At 38.1% G+C, this 19219-nt stretch overlaps 1 protein-coding gene across 3 annotated transcripts in view; it reads left to right on the top strand.

Annotated features, from left to right (window-relative positions):
• LOC126334537 (DNA repair protein XRCC3-like) overlaps positions 1–19219 on the top strand; it is an 86587-nt gene that overhangs the window by 46323 nt on the left and 21045 nt on the right. For 2 of the 3 annotated variants that reach the window (XM_049996894.1, XM_049996895.1), the window contains 2 exons: positions 485–679; positions 10321–10472. In XM_049996894.1, coding sequence (XP_049852851.1) covers positions 485–679; positions 10321–10472 — 347 coding nt within the window. The remainder of the gene's footprint in view (positions 1–484; positions 680–10320; positions 10473–19219) is intronic. The other variant, XM_049996896.1, reaches the window with a different exon arrangement.

Raw genomic sequence — 19219 nt, 5'->3', positions numbered from 1 at the left:
TAGTTCCTTTTTATCCTTTTTGTGATTACAATGGTCTGCAACATTTCTTATTATGTTCTAATTTTTCAGTATTAATGTTTCTTTTGCAAGAAGTTGCAGGTAGCATATGTAGCGGACCATGTTCCATCACTCATTTTCAAACCAGAGAAATTGACAGTATGACACAGCATTCTCTCATGACTACTATAGGGCCCTCAGCTATCATTCAGTCTTTCTGGTTGGCAGCAGTAGGAGTAAAACATAATTGGCCCAAAGTCTTCCAACTTTACCAGTGCAAAACTATACAGAGCTAAAATTAAGAAAAAGTTCGGATAGTAATGGTTGAGCATTAAATTGTTTTCAGAATATGCTAAATACACCACTTTCATTATTATCTCAGAGTTTCATAATTGATATGTTTCTCCATTGATTACATTACAAGCTGCAATACTTCAGTTAGGAGAAGTCCATTTCTTCAAATAATTAGTAAACTTTTATGTTTCAGTGGAATCAGCACTGAATAACAATCACTACTATTTATCTGTGGGTTGCAAAATACTGGACGATTTCTTGCGTGGTGGTATAAAAGTATGTGGCATCACAGAAGTTGCAGGGGAAAGCAGCTGTGGCAAGACACAGTTATGTTTGCAATTGGCATTGACCGTGCAGTATCCTCTCTCCATTGGAGGCTTAAGGGCAGGTTGGTTCTGGGATAATTTCATGTTTATTTTTAGGCTCTTTGTTGAAATAGTTAACAATATCATGTACACTAAGTTTAGTTTGTTATTGAATTGAATCATGTTTGCAGTGGATATCCAAAAATTATCATTAATTGGGAGTTAACTGTGTAAAAAATCTGGAATAACTATTTCATATTTTCAGTTTACTCTTTTCAAACATTAGTGTACAATTTTCACAAAGGAGCTTGATTCGTTAGCCTTAAAATTTATGCAAATTGACAAAACAGCATATTCAAAAATTTTCGTTTGGGTGTACTCAGTAAACACAAACTACAATGCTTTTGTATCAGAAATCGTGAGAGACTTACCTTAGGGGGGGAAAAAAGATAGGTATATACTCGCACGCGCACACACACACACACACACACACACACACACACACACACACACACACACACACACATCCATCCAAATATATGTGTGTGTGTGTGCGCGAGTATATACCTATCTTTTTTTCCCCCTAAGGTAAGTCTTTCCGCTCCCGGGATTGGGAATGACTCCTTACCCTCTCCCTTAAAACCCACATCCTTTCATCTTTCCTTCTCCTTCCCTCTTTTCGGACGAAGCAACCGCCGGTTGCGAAAGCTCGAAATTTTGTATGTGTGTTTGTGTGTTATTTTATTGTGCCTGTCTATCGGCACTTTCCCGCTTGGTAAGTCTTGGAATCTTTGTCTTTAATATATTTTTCCCATGTGGAAGTTTCTTTCTATTTTATTTAGATGTATACATATATACTACTTTTATGGAAGTTTGTGCTCTTACAAAGTATGACCACATTTATAAACTAGAGAAACAAACATGAAAAATAATTAAAAACAAAGATTTTAAACCACTGTGGAAAATTTTAAGAAATGGGAAGAAATCTAACATTTTTATATTTGTATATTGTAGTGCGTTTCTGGGAGTATCCATATGCTTTCTTTAGTGTATCTTGTTTCAGGGTACACTTCCATAGGAACAGAATTATTTATTAATGAGTCACCAATGTTTCAATCAAATGATTGTAAATAACATCTCATGTGACAATAAAGATTCTATTCTGTTCTGTTCTATTTTATGAAGAACTTAAACTGGAAGGCATATATTACATACTTTCTTAAAACACTGTAGTCCAGCAACTGTTTCTCTGAATGTGATTATTGATTTTCACAACAAATATTTAAAATTTCTAGAGTACCATATTTTATTTTATTTATCTGTATTCATCCAAGGTTCATCTTGCAATGATATAGGATTTGTTAAGGTAATAAAATAGCAATCAGCAGACCAAAATATAACACACAGCATACATAACATGTTTTAAGAGGATAAGACAGGTGGCCTACAGGGATAGGATGTATGGGCAGCTGTGGCCTCAATTAAGGAACTAACCCAGCTGTTGCTTTAGCAGTCTAGGGAAACTCAAATCAGGATGGCTGGAAAGAGCGGCTCAGTCCTCCTAAATATGAGGTCAGTGTCCTAAGAGCTGCACTGCCTTATTCAGCAACTCTTTATTGTATAATGTTCTTTCAATAACACACAAACTGTTTCAGGTAACCATGGTTTCCTTATGCACTGGCCACACGTTGAGGAGACCTACTGATGACTCCTGAACTGTGTCTGGTCTCTTGCAGTCTAAAACATAGTTCCAATCTGTACTGCTATTCACACTTAAAGACACCAGCTGATGACTCATGGACTGAGAAAATGCTGTGCCCATTACCTCAATTCTGGATTCCATGTTCAACTATGTGGTACTGTCCACCTGAAAAACTAAGCCAACAGACATTACATTGAAGATCTTTGTGGAAGCAGTAAACCATAATCTTGTATTTAAATGTGACAAGGTGCTGTAGTTATCCCCTTTCATTACTCTCTCAACTAGTCTGTGTCCCCTATGTTATCTTTAATTTTGTAATATGCATTACTTGTGGAGAACGTTTTAGCTGCCTTTTTAAACAAATGTGTTTTAGTAATCTTTTTCACTTCCTTTGACAATTTATTATACAATTTTAGCCCCTGATTTAAAATACTGTTTTGAGTTTTTTGTTTGTTTTCCTGTGGAAATGTAACTTCAAACTGGCTCTTGTTCCACGAACATGTTTAGAACTGTTAGTGCAGTACTTAGTAATACTTCCCCTGTTGTGCACCACAGATTGGTGTCTGCACTCGCTTGGTACAGTAAGAATGCCCAATTTTTAAATAGCTCGTTGCATTAAGCCCAATCACTATTTACAGTTATTATTCTTTTCCCCTTTTCTGAAGTTTAAAAACTGTGTTCATGGTTTGTGCCTTCGATTCCCAGAGAAGAATCACATAAGTTAGAACTGAGTATACATAGGTGCACCATATCACCACAAGACATTGGTTGTTACAAATTGACACTTTCGCACTAAGGAGTGTAGTATGCTGATGACATTGCCAGTACCATTTTATTTTCAGTCCGTGTTAGCCGACAATGAATGTTCATCCCTAAAAACTCTTGTGTTTTGCAACACAATCTATTATAGATTTATCACCTAGGCTTAAAGTGACAGAGTTGTTTCCTCTCTTTATGCTGAGTGCATACATTCATTTTCTTTATGTTCAAAGTTAATGTATTACATGCCATCCAACTGTAAACGTCTTTGATGCTTTCCTTTGCTTTCTGTAGTAGGAGTTCTAAGGTTTTATCAGTGACTATGATGTTGTTCTCATTGCCAAAGAGAACTTTTGCTACATGTCTTCCACTGTCTGTAAAGTCACCTGATATATATTGAGAATAGATCTGGACCCAATACATTACCCTGAGGAAGAACTGTATTGATATATTTCTTGTCTGACAATTGTTTTGCTAAAAACTTATTGTCAGCAGATGTGAGAACAATCTTCAGTCAGCACCCTGTTTTCCAAGTGAAACTGAAACCACTCATTCAGTGTTACTCTTGTACTAGTGTGTCAATAGTATTTTGTGGTCAGTGGTGTCAAAAGCTATGGACAAGTCTAAGAAGATGCTTGTACCACTTTTTTTTTTAACTCAGCAATGGCCAATATTGTATTTCTTCCACTTTGAAAACCAAAAGGTGCTTCGTTAAAGAGATTGTATTTAGGCCTACCCACATAACTTGTCTCTGTCATGATTGCTTAGTCATTTTTGAGAATAGAGACGCCAGTGAAACTGGCCTGCAGTTTTCAATATTTTGATGCAGTTCTATAACTTCTCGAGCTATCCTCTGCACAAAAATTTGGAATAAGAATAATATGTAGTGTGCATTCAAACTATACCGTAGAAAACTGTTTAAGCGATGAAGGATACTAACAGCAAATAGTGAAGTTAATCATTACAAGCAATGTTATTATATAAACTTTGGTGGAAAATTCTGTGCAATATTATATTAAAAATAAACATTAGGTTGAAACACAAAACCGTGTGCCTTTCACAAAGCAATACTTCCCTGAAATTTTCAGTACTTTTTGTTCTGAACATTCATTCAGTGTTGTTCTTTAAAAACTTTAAGTAACTGTTATGAAATATTTTCCATCTGTTACTTTCATCTATGTAGGAACCAAGTAATACATGAAACCAATCCAAATAACACATATACAACTTTATTTGTAAACCTCTGAACAATAACAGAAATAAGCTTCCTGTGACTCAACACATAATAAGACAAAAGAATCTTAGTTAAGGTACAGCACAAGCAATACACAGAACAACTGATGTGAGTGGTACAGGCTAAAAAGAACAGTGCTGCTTTGTGTGTATATAGGTGCGAGTCGCCAGTAGATGGCACATCCGAGACTGTGCCATGTGCACGCTTTCTAGAGGAGGCCTCTAGTGGCCGGACCATGCTGATACAGCTGGTGATTGATTTAAGTACACCTTGTGCAGCAACACTACACATGACGCATTCACACTCGCATGCCCTAGTAGCAGGATTCAACATGCCTCTCCTTTGGGCACCCTGGTGACATAGGACATGCTGGCAGAGACATATCCATCAGCTCCGAAGTGCCAGCAACTGGTGCTGATGGCGGGGTCGGAAAATTGTGCTGGGCAGGCACTGGAGCATAGGACCAAAATGTGTGGAGACACGAGCACGCCCCAGGGTGATGAGTGCGCACGTTGCCCGATGACAGCACCAGAGAAAAGTGTGCCGTCGTCGTCTCCGCATTGACATTAGCAGGCAGGGCCCAATGTGGAGCAGACAGTGCTGGACCCGCTGGCAACGTTGACTGAGGCAATGACGGTGAAGTCCGATAGTGACTGGGGGCAGGACTGATGAAAGTGGCATGCCACCAGCCCGTTGGCTGTACAGAAATCACAAAGACAGTGTCCTCGGTGGGGGACAACAGTGGCCGGTATTCACCTGACGATCAAATCCTGGCACCCACATGGGTGATCGTGGCATGAAATGGCTGGACAAATTGACTGCGGGATGCATTGCAGGCCACAGAAGGTGAAGGAACGTGTATGGCTGCTGGCTGTGAAGCAACTCAGCTGGACTCTACTCCCCCATAAGCATTAAGTGATAGGTTCTCAGAAAACAGAGAAGGTGTCATCCCGTGAAGAATCCACATCAAACATTTTCATTTGGTTCTTTTGAAAGGTGTGAGAAACAAACTAGAACCATTATCATGAAATAAGGTACAAGGCAACCTCTCAGTAGAAAAAAACCTGAAGTGTATAAATTGTGACCTCAGGCGATGTTGATAAGCACTGGAGACTCTAAGGAAACTGGGAAAATGCATCCACAACCAACAACCAATAGCAATACAGGAAGGGACCTGCAAAGCCTACATGAATGTGTTCCCATGGCTGGCATACATCAGATGGGGGCAGAGACACCCTGGTAACTGCCTTTTGTTGGACACACTGCTCCCAAGCTGCGACAAAATTGACACTTTTGCCATCAATCACTGGCCAAAAAACATGTCTCCTAGCCAATAGTTTAGTGCACGGAGCTCCCCAATGACCCTGGTGGAGAAGGCGTAGAACCTTGTGCCGTAGCACAGTGGGAATGACTACTTTGGGAGAGAGTCTTCCGTGGACAGCAGCAAAACACCTTCAGAAACAGAGAAGCGATACCATAAGGAGAAATAGGTGCACAGGGCCCTGAAGCCTGACCTGGCGGTTTATCTGACCAGCCCTGTTAAAAAAATCAAACCACCTATCAGATCAACAACAATGGCAGCTGCTATGTGCAAGTTTGTAATTGGGAAGCCCTCAACTGTGGCCTATGTATCAGTATCAAGATGGAAGCAAAGCAATTCTCCATGATCAAAGTCTGGATCTGGATCCAGAGGAAGGCGGGACAAGATCTTTAGACATAGGTCAAAAATGGGTTTTGTAATTGTAACGAGACAGGAATAGTGCCTAGCATTGTAGGTGGTGTGCTTCCTTGTCAGGCAAAAAAGTGTGAGGGTTAAACAAGGAAATCAACAGTTTGTGCTCAGTAATAAGGTGGAACTGGGAGCCATACAAGAAAAAAGAACATGAAGTTTCTAGAGAACATAGACTGTGACAAGAGCCTCTTTTTTCCATCTGAAAGTAATGCTTTCAGGCTTGAGTGAGAGATTGAGGCGAAAGCAACAGGTTGTTCAGAGCTGTCAGCATATTATTGCCTTAGGGCCACACTGAGGCTGTATCGCAAAGTGTGAGACACCAAAACCATCTGCTGTTCTGGAGAGAATGTAGCTAAACAAGGGGCTGAGAGTAGTTTGGATTTCACCATTTGAAAAGCACATTCACAATCCGGACTGCAGCGAAAAGGTACATTTTTATGTGACAAAGCATGCAATGGATGAGCCAATCTGGCCACCCCTGCCAGGAATTTATGGTAGTAGGCTATCTTCCATAGGAAGTCCTAAAGCTCCTTTGTAGATGAGGGGCATAGACATAATAGCAGAGATGTGGCCTGGCTGAGAGTGAACCCCATCCTGTGAGACCTTGAATCACAAATAAAAAGTGGAAGATAAAAAAAAAAAAAAAAAAAAAAAAACTGGAATTTTACGAGGTTACACCATAAGCCTGCAAACAGTAAGACAGGAAACAAAGTATGCAAATTTTTCAAGTAATCGGCTGTGGAGGAGCCCATGATGACAATATCGTCCAGATAATTAGTGAATCCAAGGACAGGAATAGTCAGTTGCTCTAAAAATCGTTGGAAAATAGCAGGGATGGTAGACGGAAGTTATAAATGTTGACAGAGATCAAAAGGAATATTCAAAACCAGGACGCTGAGACTCTTCATCCACAGGAACTGGCACATACGCTTCAGACAAATCAATTTTAGGGAAGTACTAGCCATCCAATATTTTTTCCAACATTTCCTCCTGGGGTGGGAGAGGATATATATCCATGATTGAGTGCACATTGACAGCAGTACTGAATTCACCACAGATGCGAAGTTTCCCCAACCATTTGCTAGCCATAAGAGGTCGCACCACCTCTAGAGATTGAAGTCCATACAATTCTGTTTTCACATGACCTTTCAAGATGACAGGAATTGGACATACATTACAAAGAAAAGGCCAAGCCATGGATTTCAAACAAACATGCAGAATAATTCATAGCACACCCTATGTATTCCAAAAACAAGTCCAAAAACTCCTCACACATTGTGTGCAATTGAGTATACAGTACATAATTTGACACAAAGTGAACTGCATCAGTGATAGAAAATTCAAGTACCTGAATGTGTCCATTCTGAAAAAGTTCTGAACACTGGTATCAGCAACCACCAAAAATTTAATAGAGCAAACCACTGACTTTTAAGAGGTTATAACTGACTAGCTTCTGCATGACCAGTGTCAACGATAGTGAGCCTAAACTCAAATCGGTTTGAGAATTCAATATTGCCATTGCAACACATGTCAACCTGTAGCCGGAACACTAGGCAAAAAACACTTAAATTGATAAACAGCTTGGGAGAAGTCACGAACATTGAAGTGACACAGTTTATGTCCATGATCCTATCCTGAGCAACCTTTGATGAATGACACACAGAGACGATATGGCCGTCCTTCTGCAAGCATTACAAGTAGCCCAGTGCTTAAGACACACCAAATGTCCGTGCTGGACACAACAGAAGAAGGAAAAAGAGAATGCTGACACTGGTACCATGGTGATCGCAGCTGCTTGGGCCGGTCTTGGTCTGCTCGGTGCAGAGCCTGCATGTTTACTGCTGCTTTTTCATGCAAGGTATGTGTCATTCTAAAGGGCACATCTTATGACACTACTGGCACATCACCCCATGCTTCGATCTGGTCACTTGCTACCCAAGAAACTTCAAAGGATTGTGCAATTTTCAAAATGTCTGCCAATGGTTTTTTTTTTCACAGAGTAAAGCCTCCTGGTGCACTTCCTTGTCATTAGCTAAACAGATAATTGTGTCTTGCACCATAGAGTCTGCATAAGAGTCATCACGAAGGGCTAAGGCCACGAAGTTCAACTGCCCAGGCCCTGTATGACTGGTTTGGTTTACTGCCGCATCAGAATAATTCACCTCGCACCACTACGATATGCGTTTGTTTGCGATGGTACTTGGACAAAAAACTGCACATGTGATCAACAGTAAGAGCTGCCAGTTCTTGTAAGATACACCTCAGGTGAAATCCGCGAGAGGAATAAGGCTTTGCACAAATAAGTCTGTCACACCAAAAGTCAGAAAATGTTGTCTGAGTCCTTTTTGGAAGCTCCCCAATCCTTGGCTGAATCATCAAATGGAGGAAAAGTGAGTGGATAGACTGATGGAACTGTACCCTATCTATTAAGGAAAACCAACAAAGTGGTCATTGCTGATGTAAGCTGTTCAATCAGGTCTGGTAGCACAGCATTCATAGTGACTAAACCTGATGAAACTGCTCTTAAAGACCAAACACATGGAAACTGTTCCAAACTCGTCACCAATCATGTAGAAAGCAAGTGATACACCAAACTGATCCAAGTAATACAAATATGTCTTTATATCTGAAGCTCTAAACAGTAATGGAAATAAACCTCTCATGACTCCACACATAACAAGACAAAACAATCATACAGAAGATACAACACAAACAATATACAGGACAACTGATGTGAGCAGTTCAGACTAAAAGAACATAGTGGGATTAATTCAGTGTTGCTCCTTGCTTATATAGGTGTGAGGCACTGGCAGACGGCGTGGCGCAGATCGTGCCACGAGCACGCTTCCTATGGCATACCTAAAGACCAGCTTGCACTGATGCAGTTTGCAGTCAATTTAAGTACACATGCGCAGTGTTTCTACACTCAGTGTACTCACACTCTCATGCAGTAGTTGTAAGATATAGCAATCTAGTAATGCTAGAATGATAGATGCAGTACTGCACAAGGATCTAATGCCAGTGGTTAAATTTTGCGAGAAACTGAACCACTGAATGATGTTTCATGTCAGTAAGTCAACAATTGAGTACCATTAAAAACTCATTAATTCATTCATCCTGTTCTGTATAGTGCATCACGAAGGAGAACTATGGAATGAACCAATGCATACATTATACAAAGAGAAAAAACTGCAAGAAACTATTTCTGCATGCTGTATTAAATGTTAACTATCACTGTACCACAAATAAAATAACTTTGAGGTCAACATATGACAGTGTTGCCAGGGGGACAGCATAACACATGGCCATGCAATCAGTAGTTGCATACAACAGAAAATTAAACAGAACATGTACTTGGAAATTGTGAGTTACAATGTGTTTGTTGGGAGCATTAGTCTTGATGGTAGCAGAAGATGAGTGTAATCTTCACACAGTAAATGTTTCAGAATAACAGATTTTCCAACAAATTAGACATTTTTATTACCACCAACAGAAGCACTACCTTAATAGTAAATCACTTTCATCTTTATCTTTGTGCTCACTAAAACAGCTATCAGTATTTAATCAAATAACATTACTCGACTTATTTTCTACTTCACATTCATTCAACCAGAGATTTATTCTTACTTACATTTTGTGTTTCACAGAGTTTTGCCACTCTTGTAAAATTTAGTTTGCAGTGTCCTTTGTCAGTTGCTCTGCTTCTGCCAGCATACATTTTGTGTTGTTCTTTAGCCTATGCCATCACCCAAGTTCTATGCAATTTAAATGGCAATGGTATGCTGTCAATCTTGGAATTTTGTGGTAAAAGTGTGTAGTTAATTCATATACAACAGAGATCACTGTGATTCATTACAAACCTTGAGCTCCAATAGCTGATTTTTATCCCCACCTGATAATATCCTGTGTTCCAGAGGCAAGTAGATGTCTAATCAATGATCATTGAATGATGTGAGGCATTATCTGTTACAGTTATGGAAGATATATTATGATTGCCACTAGAGAGCACTCAAACTTCTATTGAAATGTGGATCCATTTATTTCTTCTACACAAATGTTTTTGTTTACTGAATCTAGATAAAACATATTACTTGTAGGAACATTGTCTAATGAGTTAAGTTGTGAAAATTGAATATAAATTTCATATTATGTATGTCGAAATAGTTTGATGATTCACATTGTGAATTTTTACTTTTCACTACTTCTGGCACAGTTCAGGTGTTTTCATATTCTGCCTGTACTTCTATTATTACACGTGAGAAATGTAAAATCAATTTTCCTCTTTTGCTAATTTCAGGTGCAGTTTTCATTTGTACTGAAGATGTGTTCCCTCATCAGAGATTACAGCAGCTCATTACAACTTTTCCTATGTCATGGAACAGAGGCAAATTGATGCGTGAAAAAATTAATTTTGGTGATAACATATTTATCGAACATATAGCTGATGTGGTATGTTTTCTTTCTTTTTTTGTAATTGACAGAAGCTGAATATGAGCTGTAAAAATCATAAATAACAACTATTTTTAATCTAGTACATTGAAGTCTCTAGTTATCATTGTAGATTTTACAAGTCATGCATTGATGCACTGATCAGCCAGAACATTTTGACCACTGGCCTACTATCGATACAAACCTGTCCAGGTGACAGCAGCGTCACCTGGTGAGAAATGACTGCTAGTCAGACACACACATGTAGTACCAGTGAGTGTGCTGTTCTTGTTTGGAATAGAGGATGTGTGCGATCTATCTGAGTGTGACTGAGGAAAGTTTGTGATAGCATGGATGCTCGACATTAGCATCTCAGAAACTGCACAACAAGTGAGCTGTTTGAAGAGTGTGGTGGTGAATGTCTTCAACGCGTGGTGCAGCCAAGGTGAAAAAACATCCAAACATTGTAGGGTTGGTCAGCCATCCGTTATTACAGACGTCGGACATCATAGGCTGGGCGGATTGTGGTGGGACTAAGATAAGACTTTAATGTTGGGCAGAGTTCAGGTGTGTCTGAACACACACAGCACTTAACACTCCTAATGATGAGCCTCCAGTGCATGTGCCAATGTTACCACCATAACATTGACAACCATGGCTGAAATGGGCACATGACTATTGGCACTGGACTTTTGTGCAGTGATAGACCATTGCATAGTCTGATGAATCCCAAGACCTGCTTTAGCATGTCGATGGAGAGGGTCCGAATGAGTCATCTTCCAGAGGAACAACTCCTTGGCACCTCTACTGTGGGACCAAGTGAAGCTGGCAGTGGCTTCGATATGATCTGGAGAACATTCATGTGGGCATCCATGGTGCCAGTGGGAGAACATTCATGTGGGCTTCTGTGTGTCCAGTGGAGCTTGTGCAAGGCATCACGATGGCCAAAGAGTGTCACACTCTCGTTGGAGACCATATACACCCCTTCTTTGACGATAATGTTTCCCATGGCAGTGGCATTGTGTATCAAGATAATGTGTCATGTCATAAGGCCAGTAGTGTGATGGAGTGGTGTGGGGAACACAGTGGCAAGTTCCGTATGATATATTGGCCCTCCAATTCGCCAGACCTGAACCCAATTGAATACATCTGGGGACGTGATTGAACGTGGAATAAGAGCTCATTGCCTGCCTCCCTGGAATTTATGGGAATTAGATGACTCACGTGTGCAGATGTGGTGCCAAGTCCCTCCAGTGACCTACCAAGGCCTTGCTTCCATGTCATGATGCATTGTCCATGTTATCCTTGCCAAAGATTGACATACCAGCTATGGTGTAGGTGGGCATAATGTTGTGGCTGATCAGTGTAATTATATATCAATAGTACAGCACTTCATCTTCTGAGAATGAATTATTAAAAAAAAAAAAGTACCTCTGCCACCCTCATGACTGGCATAGTTTCTGCTTTTTTTTTCATATCAAAACCCTCTTTCCCAGTATTCTTTTGACTGCAGCTGACTGCTATGAACAGCTACCTGTGTAATGACACTGAAAGTAAACCTGCAATCTCGGCGTAGTTTAGTAGTGTGTGGCGCTTTTTCAAAGGAAGTGGGAGGGCTGTGTTGGCCCAGGCAATATGTAACTGACCCCACATGTTACAGTTAGCCTTCAGTTGTTCATTACAAGTAACAGTATCAATCCCCCAACTCCATGGTATGTGAAAAAGGTGGGTTACGAAACACATGAGATGAAACCTGGATCTATGGTGTTGGGTTCTCTTCACTGACAAGTCCAGGATTTATATAGTTAGGAGTTCAACTGGTAACAATAGCTGTAGAGTTTCAGTATATGGAATGAGTCAGTGTTCTTTTTTCCGTTTCAGTAATGAATATTTACTACGGGGTTGGCAACACGTCGATCACGATCTACTGGTATATCGCTTGAGTACTGAGAGTGCAAAAGAAAAATTGTTGAATAAAATTGTCAGTTGTTTTCCGTGGCAGTAAAAATGTGTGCTCATTTGACACAAGTTGTTTTGTTTGTTAATAACAGCGTAGAACTGGTACCAGCATCTACCTTGAACCTCTAAATTGTTTTGCTGCATTAGTTAAATCAGCCGCTACCTTTATACCACTCATTGCTGCAGTTTCACTCATCTGTGTGAAACGTGTTTGATACGTGTCAGGAGAAGGCAGTAAGCTTCGTGCCGTGTGCTACCAACTTGTATGATGTAATAGTGCGTGGAAAGGACATAGGTAGAACTTTTTTGTGCCGTCAGTACTCAGCACTGAGCATGCGTAGTTGCATACCTTGTTGACACTTTTCGAGGATGTACGAGTAGTACCGTGACTTCATGCATAATGAGTTGTGTATCAAAAAGTGACAAATTTATCATTTTCATTCCGAATGGGAACACGAATTTTTCATAACAGAAAGAAATGGCACATGCATTTGTTTATTGTGTGGCACTAAGATTGCATTTGTGAAAAAGACAAATGTCAAGAGACATTTCAAAACTGTGCACCCATGTGTTAACACAGAGTTTCCTGTAAATTCTGAACAGAGAAAAGAGAAAATCAAGAAACTTAAAAATCAATTAAGTGTTCTACAAAGCACCTTCACGAAACCATTAGACAAAAGTGATGCTGTCACTCTTGCTTCTTATCGGGTTTCGTATGTATTGGCGAAAAGGAAGAAACCCTTCGAAGCTGTTGAATTCATAAAAGAAGCATTTCGAGAAGCTATTGACAAGTTGTTTATTTCAAGAAATAGTTGCTGCCATCGAATCCCTTCAACTTTCATCAAGAACGGTCACAAGGAGAGTTGAAAATGTGTCTAATGATGTTTTCTCTCAACTGAAAACAGAGTTGGGTGAGTGCTGTTATTTTTCAATGCAATTAGATTAGTCCATTGATGCAACAGGTATTGCTCAGTTGCAAGTTTTTGTAAGGATGGTTTTTAATAACTTTACTGTCAAGGAAGAACTTATGAAAGTAATTTCTTTAAAAGGCTTTACAAGAGGAGAAGATATATTTTTTGCCCAGAAGCAACTCATTCTATTGGAGAAAACACCTATCCACAAGCTTGTAACCATTACCACAGATGGAGCCCCAGCCTTAAGAGGTTCTAAAAGTGGTTTTATTGCTCTGTGTCAAAGAGATGAAAGTTTTCCACCATTTTTAACTTATCACTGTATTTTAGACCAGCAGTTCCTGCGTGGAAAGTTTTTAAATTTGAATGAAACTTTGAGCACTGTTGTAAAGATAGTCAACAAAATTAGGTCTCACTCTTTTCAAAGACGACTTTTCAAAGATTTGGCAAATGAACTAGAACTAAAGTATGGAGATTTACTGCTCTACACTGAAGTGCATTGGCTCAGCAAGGGAAAAGTGCTGCAACGTTTCCACAAGCTTTTACCGGATATCAAATTGTTTTTGCAAGAACAAGATGAGAATAGTTTGTCAGCTTGTATTGAAGTTTCAAGGCAATGAGAAAGATATTGCTGATATGATACCTGAAGTAAATTCTTTTACTGAAAAATTGTCTTTGTGGGAGTGCTGCCTTAAGAAGGGTGAATTAAGACATTTTCTAACTCTGAAGACACAAATAGAAGAAATTGAGATACCTTGCTATAGTGAATGTCATGCAATAATGATCTCCAATTTGAGGGATGATTTCAGTGATCGGTTTTCAGACTTCAAACAGATTTCAGTGGTAACCCAGTTTGTATCTTTCCCTTGGGCTAACATTGGACTATTGAATATATCTTCTTCCATTGAAAAAGTTTTTGACATAGATAGGGCAGCTCTTGAACTTTAAGTAATATCATTAAAAATTATTTGTTTCTACAAAGTGTTGCAGAACCCAAAACCTGTTGGCCTCTAATTCATCAGGAGAAATGCCCTATCTTAGTTAATGTTGCTCTTAGAATAAAGGCCTTGTTTACTTATGCCTACCTGTGTGAATCACTGTTTTCAAATATGAACTTCATTAAAAACAAACACAGAACAAGGTTGAATGATGAACATCTGGACTCGTGTATTCGACTAAGTGTAACAAGTTATACACCAAATATGAAGGACACTGTTGACAAAACAGTTACTCAGATTTCACATTAAATGTAAAATAATTCTTGTGTTATTAATGTAACAATATACTTGAGAATATTATGAAATAAAATGATTATGTTTTAAATAAATAGTGAAGATTTAAAACTTTTATGTTAAATAGTTGTTTTACAGTACCAGTATCCAAAAATTAAAAATGTAGCAATTGAATTTTTAAAAGTAGATCACTTTAATATGTTGGTACAGGATAGTAGATCGTGAAGGCTTTGTGGTTGCCTACCCCTGTTCTACAAAAATGAATAGAGTGGGGTAATATATGGTGTACATTCATGCTATACCTCTTACTGACTTCTTAATGCAAATATAGTAAATTATACAACATAAAAAGAATTTATATCTATGCATACATCAGTGAGACATTCAAGCTAATAATCCAATTGACACAAGTAAAATCTTACTATTAAAAAAGCCACTGTGTATTTTACAATATACTATAAGAATTTGTATTCACACAAGGACTACTGAGACTCCCAGAATAATTCCAATACTTGATAATAAATATGGATATTTTGACACACAACATGACAATTTGTATTTAAGTTTACATGTAATGAGACATCACATTAATAAAACTATATAACCAAGTGCTCATTAATATTGAAAAATCTCACCACTTGAGTAACACAATTTTTGCAACATGTATTGCTTCAATTTGCTCTGGAATTTCAATGTTTCATGAACAAAGCTTTTGCTGTCTGTTAGTAACATGATATGCACTATTGATTTTGAAGAGAAAATGGTTTTATTAACAAAACATGTTGGGAGGAAAGATATATTTTGAAAACCTGTAGTTTCCAGAGCAGATTCCTGCAAGAGTGTCTTGGATGCACACTTCTTGTAATTCACATTCCTCTCTCCTGTGCAAAACCTTTTTTATTTGCAGTGGCCTGTTACCAAAAATTGACACCCTAAGACAATAATGTGTGAAAGTATCCAAAGTAAGTAGCTCAGACTGCATCCTTGTGTGTAGCTGTTGCAATTAAGTTACTTTGCCAGATCTGGATTATCACCAGACCAATTTAATTTGCTGTCAGTGTGTACACCTAATAACTTGGAGGAGTTGACGTCCTTTATTTTTTATTTATGCCAGCTTGTTCTTTGGTGTCACATGGTATTGTGCATAATCTGTTTTAGTGATATTTGGAGTGAGTCCATTATAGTTGAACCAGTTTGAGGATATCAGCAAAGACATGTATAGCAGATGTTTCCAGGTTTTTTATTGTGTTTTTTTTTATCAGCTTGGAGAGACATATCATTTGCTTAGAGGGCAAACCAGAATGATGGGTCTTTTATGAACATGAGAAGTAGCAAAGAGCCTGGTACTCAGCTTGGTGGTACTACATTGTTTATTGTGCCCCACTCTAATGAAGCTGGACATCCATTACTATCAGTAATTGTCATCTGCTAAAACAATGAAAGTCATCTTTAATTTGAGAAATTTCATTCTGTACATAGTCAAAAGCATTTGATAAGTTGCTTAGGATTCTGATTGATGCCAGTTTATTGTTTAGAGAACTAAGATTTTGATCAGTGAAGGTGAAAATAGCATCTATTTAAAGACCTTGCCACATACTACACTAATATCAACTGAAAACTTCATGACAATTCAGGTAATCAACAGCTCTGAACCTCAGTTTCTCTGGAACTTTGGAAAATGTGTTAACTGAGAGATTCAGTGATAGTTTGATACATCAGTTTTATCACCTTTCTTGAAGAGAGGTTTCACATACCCGTATTTTAATCTCTCTGGAAAAATATGTCGTTCTAGAGAGTTATGAAACTTGTGGGCTTAGGACTGCACTGTTATACTCATAACAATGCTTAACAATGCTTGTAGAAATACTATCAACCCTGAAAGAACTTTTTGTTTCATATTTCTGGTTGTCTTCTTGACCCCACCGTGAGTAATGGGGATTACATGCATCTGATCAGTGCTGAAAACTTTCTGGCAGAAGCAGCAGTGCCTTGCTCACAGAACCTTTATAGTTATCTTGTTTCTTCAACAGTTAACAATGGCTACTGAAGATATTAACAATGTAGGTGAAGATAGATTGCTACTTAGCATAAAGAAGCACCTTATGTTGCAAACAGGCACAAGGAAGAGACTGCACAAAGCCTTTGGCCACAATCTTCATCAGTAAAAGAGAAACAGGAGAACACACACCATTCATACACAATAGCAAGTACACCTCAAGCACACATGACTGCCAAGTCTGGCAGCTAAGGCCATTTGCATATAATCAATGTGTGTAGATTAATAAATTTAAAGATTACTGAGACATAAGCTGCTGGGAAAAAAATCATGTGACATACAGCTATGTCGAGCATAGTGAGACAGTACATCCCAGAAACAGTTAAAGGAAACTTTAAAAACAGGTGCAGCTGTGTGTTTGTCCTGTTGTAATGTTAGCAGCCAAATTGGAAACTGTTGTGAGAGCCAAGAGGGTGTGCTTTGACTGCTGTGAAGGCTAGGCTGGGGCACACTAGTCCATCAATAGGTTGTGGTATCCTTTGAGGTGGGGGGATTGACGAAGCTCTGAATGGGAGAAATCCAGAGCGCAGGTCAGTTAGCTGGAGGCTAGCCATGGCTGACTCGACTGAACAGAGAAAATATTGAATAATAGTAAAAAAAAAAAAAAAAACCACACAGCTGTGACAGTAACATGGCTACAAGAGTCCAAATTTATGAGGAGAGTATCTGACGTTTTAGTCACACATTTTGATCAAATTTTGCTAATATTGTATACCAAAAATAAAGAGACAAATGTTTTTAGCTTTTTGCTAGATGCTCCCTAGTTTTTGAAAAAAAAAAAAAAAACAGGGGGTCAAAGAGTTAGTAATGTTTTTGTGTTTTCATGATATGGTTTGGGAACCCATCACTCTACACATCAAGCATAGTGAGCTTGGTGGTCAAGGCATTTGACTGCCAAATCACTGGTCCATGTTCGATTATGGTCTACCCCATCCCCTGCTGCAGATTGTTTACCTATTGATATATAAAACGTTCTTCACAAATTTTACTGTCATTTTCACACATACACCGTGCAACTGACGGATTTCTGCAGATGTGCTGAGATTGAGTACAGGATATTATTAGATTATAGTAACATTAGGTGGTTAACATTAATACCAGCACTTTGAAGAATTCTTACATTTTTTGAAGGATTGAGGTCTTTTTTTTCTTTGTCAGGAAAAATGTCTAGTGATAGTAAAAGCCTTTTTGGAAAATACGTTGGCAAAAGTTGTTTTTTTCTCTGCAACCAAACCACAACTTTCCACCAGGCAATTCTCCAGATAAAAAGTAAGCTTGCAACAGATGTTGAAGTAGCCATGGCTGTTTCCAAGATGAAAGATATGACAGAGAAAAGAACCACAGCTACATCCCACATGTTTTAAAATGTGCTTTCCACAAATTAGAAGGTGAAAGTAGAGGATTTCCAAACAGTAGTGTATTCTTTCTATGGTTCATTTATTGAATACCTAACAGTCTGGACTGACAGAGTTGAAATGCTTGAGAAATTTGTATCTATCTTGCTTCACGATGCCCTAAACTGGAGTCATGTTGAAATACAGTGATTAGATACATATCTGGTGAATCAACAAATGTCAATGATAAACAAAATGGCATTATGTTAAGCTACTGCAGACAGAATTGCTCAGTGGAATTATGAGGGAAAAGAAGTTCATTTGAGATGGGTAGAAATGTTTTGGTCTTTCACCTCTCAAAAGTTATTATTTAGCAACTTTTCTAAGGTGGTAGAATTTTGATTATTGTTGTCAGATACTAATGCACTTGTAGAGAGAGTTTTCGTGAGCATGAACAAAATATGGACATCAGAATAAATGCAACTGAGAGTTGAAATGCTAAAATCATTGTTTCTTTCAAAAATAAATTTCAAATAAAGCTGTCTTGAAGTTTTCAGTTACTGGAAGCTGAATGAGAAAGTTCTGAAGAAAATTTATTCTTCTGAAAAAAAGTCCAATAACAAACAGTTTTATGATTTATGTAACATAACAATTTTGGTGTTTATATTTATAGTAATAGTAATGTTACACAAAATATTATTTTGTATATTGTAATATCATTGCCTTTGCCAGAATGAATACATTGAGAATCCTGATAGTTATATTTTGTTTGTTGCTAATAAATACATTAATAAGGTTTTAGATTTTCTAATTGCACTAACATAAAAGCTTAAAAGTTAATGCTAATTTAAAAAAAAAAAAATCTTTTGAGACGTGCCCTGTTTCCCCGCTTCAGAAAATATGGCCACATTATTTAATGTCAAATATGTGAAGTATAAAATAACCTTTAAAAATGAATGTCTCAGTAACATCTTAAGAGATTCTTACAAAAGAAGTGTCTGTGGTTATGTCTCAGTGAGCACTATTGAACTGTTATAGTAGATTCTTTGTGAATATTATGTATTTCAAATTATAGGCAGGGATCTCCATTCCAAGCATAAAAACTTGAATTGTCTCATAAATAAGATAGGGAATATTCAAAGTAGTGGCACCATTAATAATTAGATATTATTGGGGGAAGTATGAGGATATTTGGTTTCAGTTTTATATCTTTACTTACAGCATAACGATGCAGAGTAAGTTACATAAAAACTAGGATCAGCTTTAGAAAGCTGAT

The sequence above is a fragment of the Schistocerca gregaria genome, chromosome 2, assembly GCF_023897955.1.
Source record: "Schistocerca gregaria isolate iqSchGreg1 chromosome 2, iqSchGreg1.2, whole genome shotgun sequence".
Lineage (NCBI taxonomy): Eukaryota > Metazoa > Arthropoda > Insecta > Orthoptera > Acrididae > Schistocerca > Schistocerca gregaria.
This window is presented reverse-complemented; position numbering and strand designations above follow the sequence as displayed.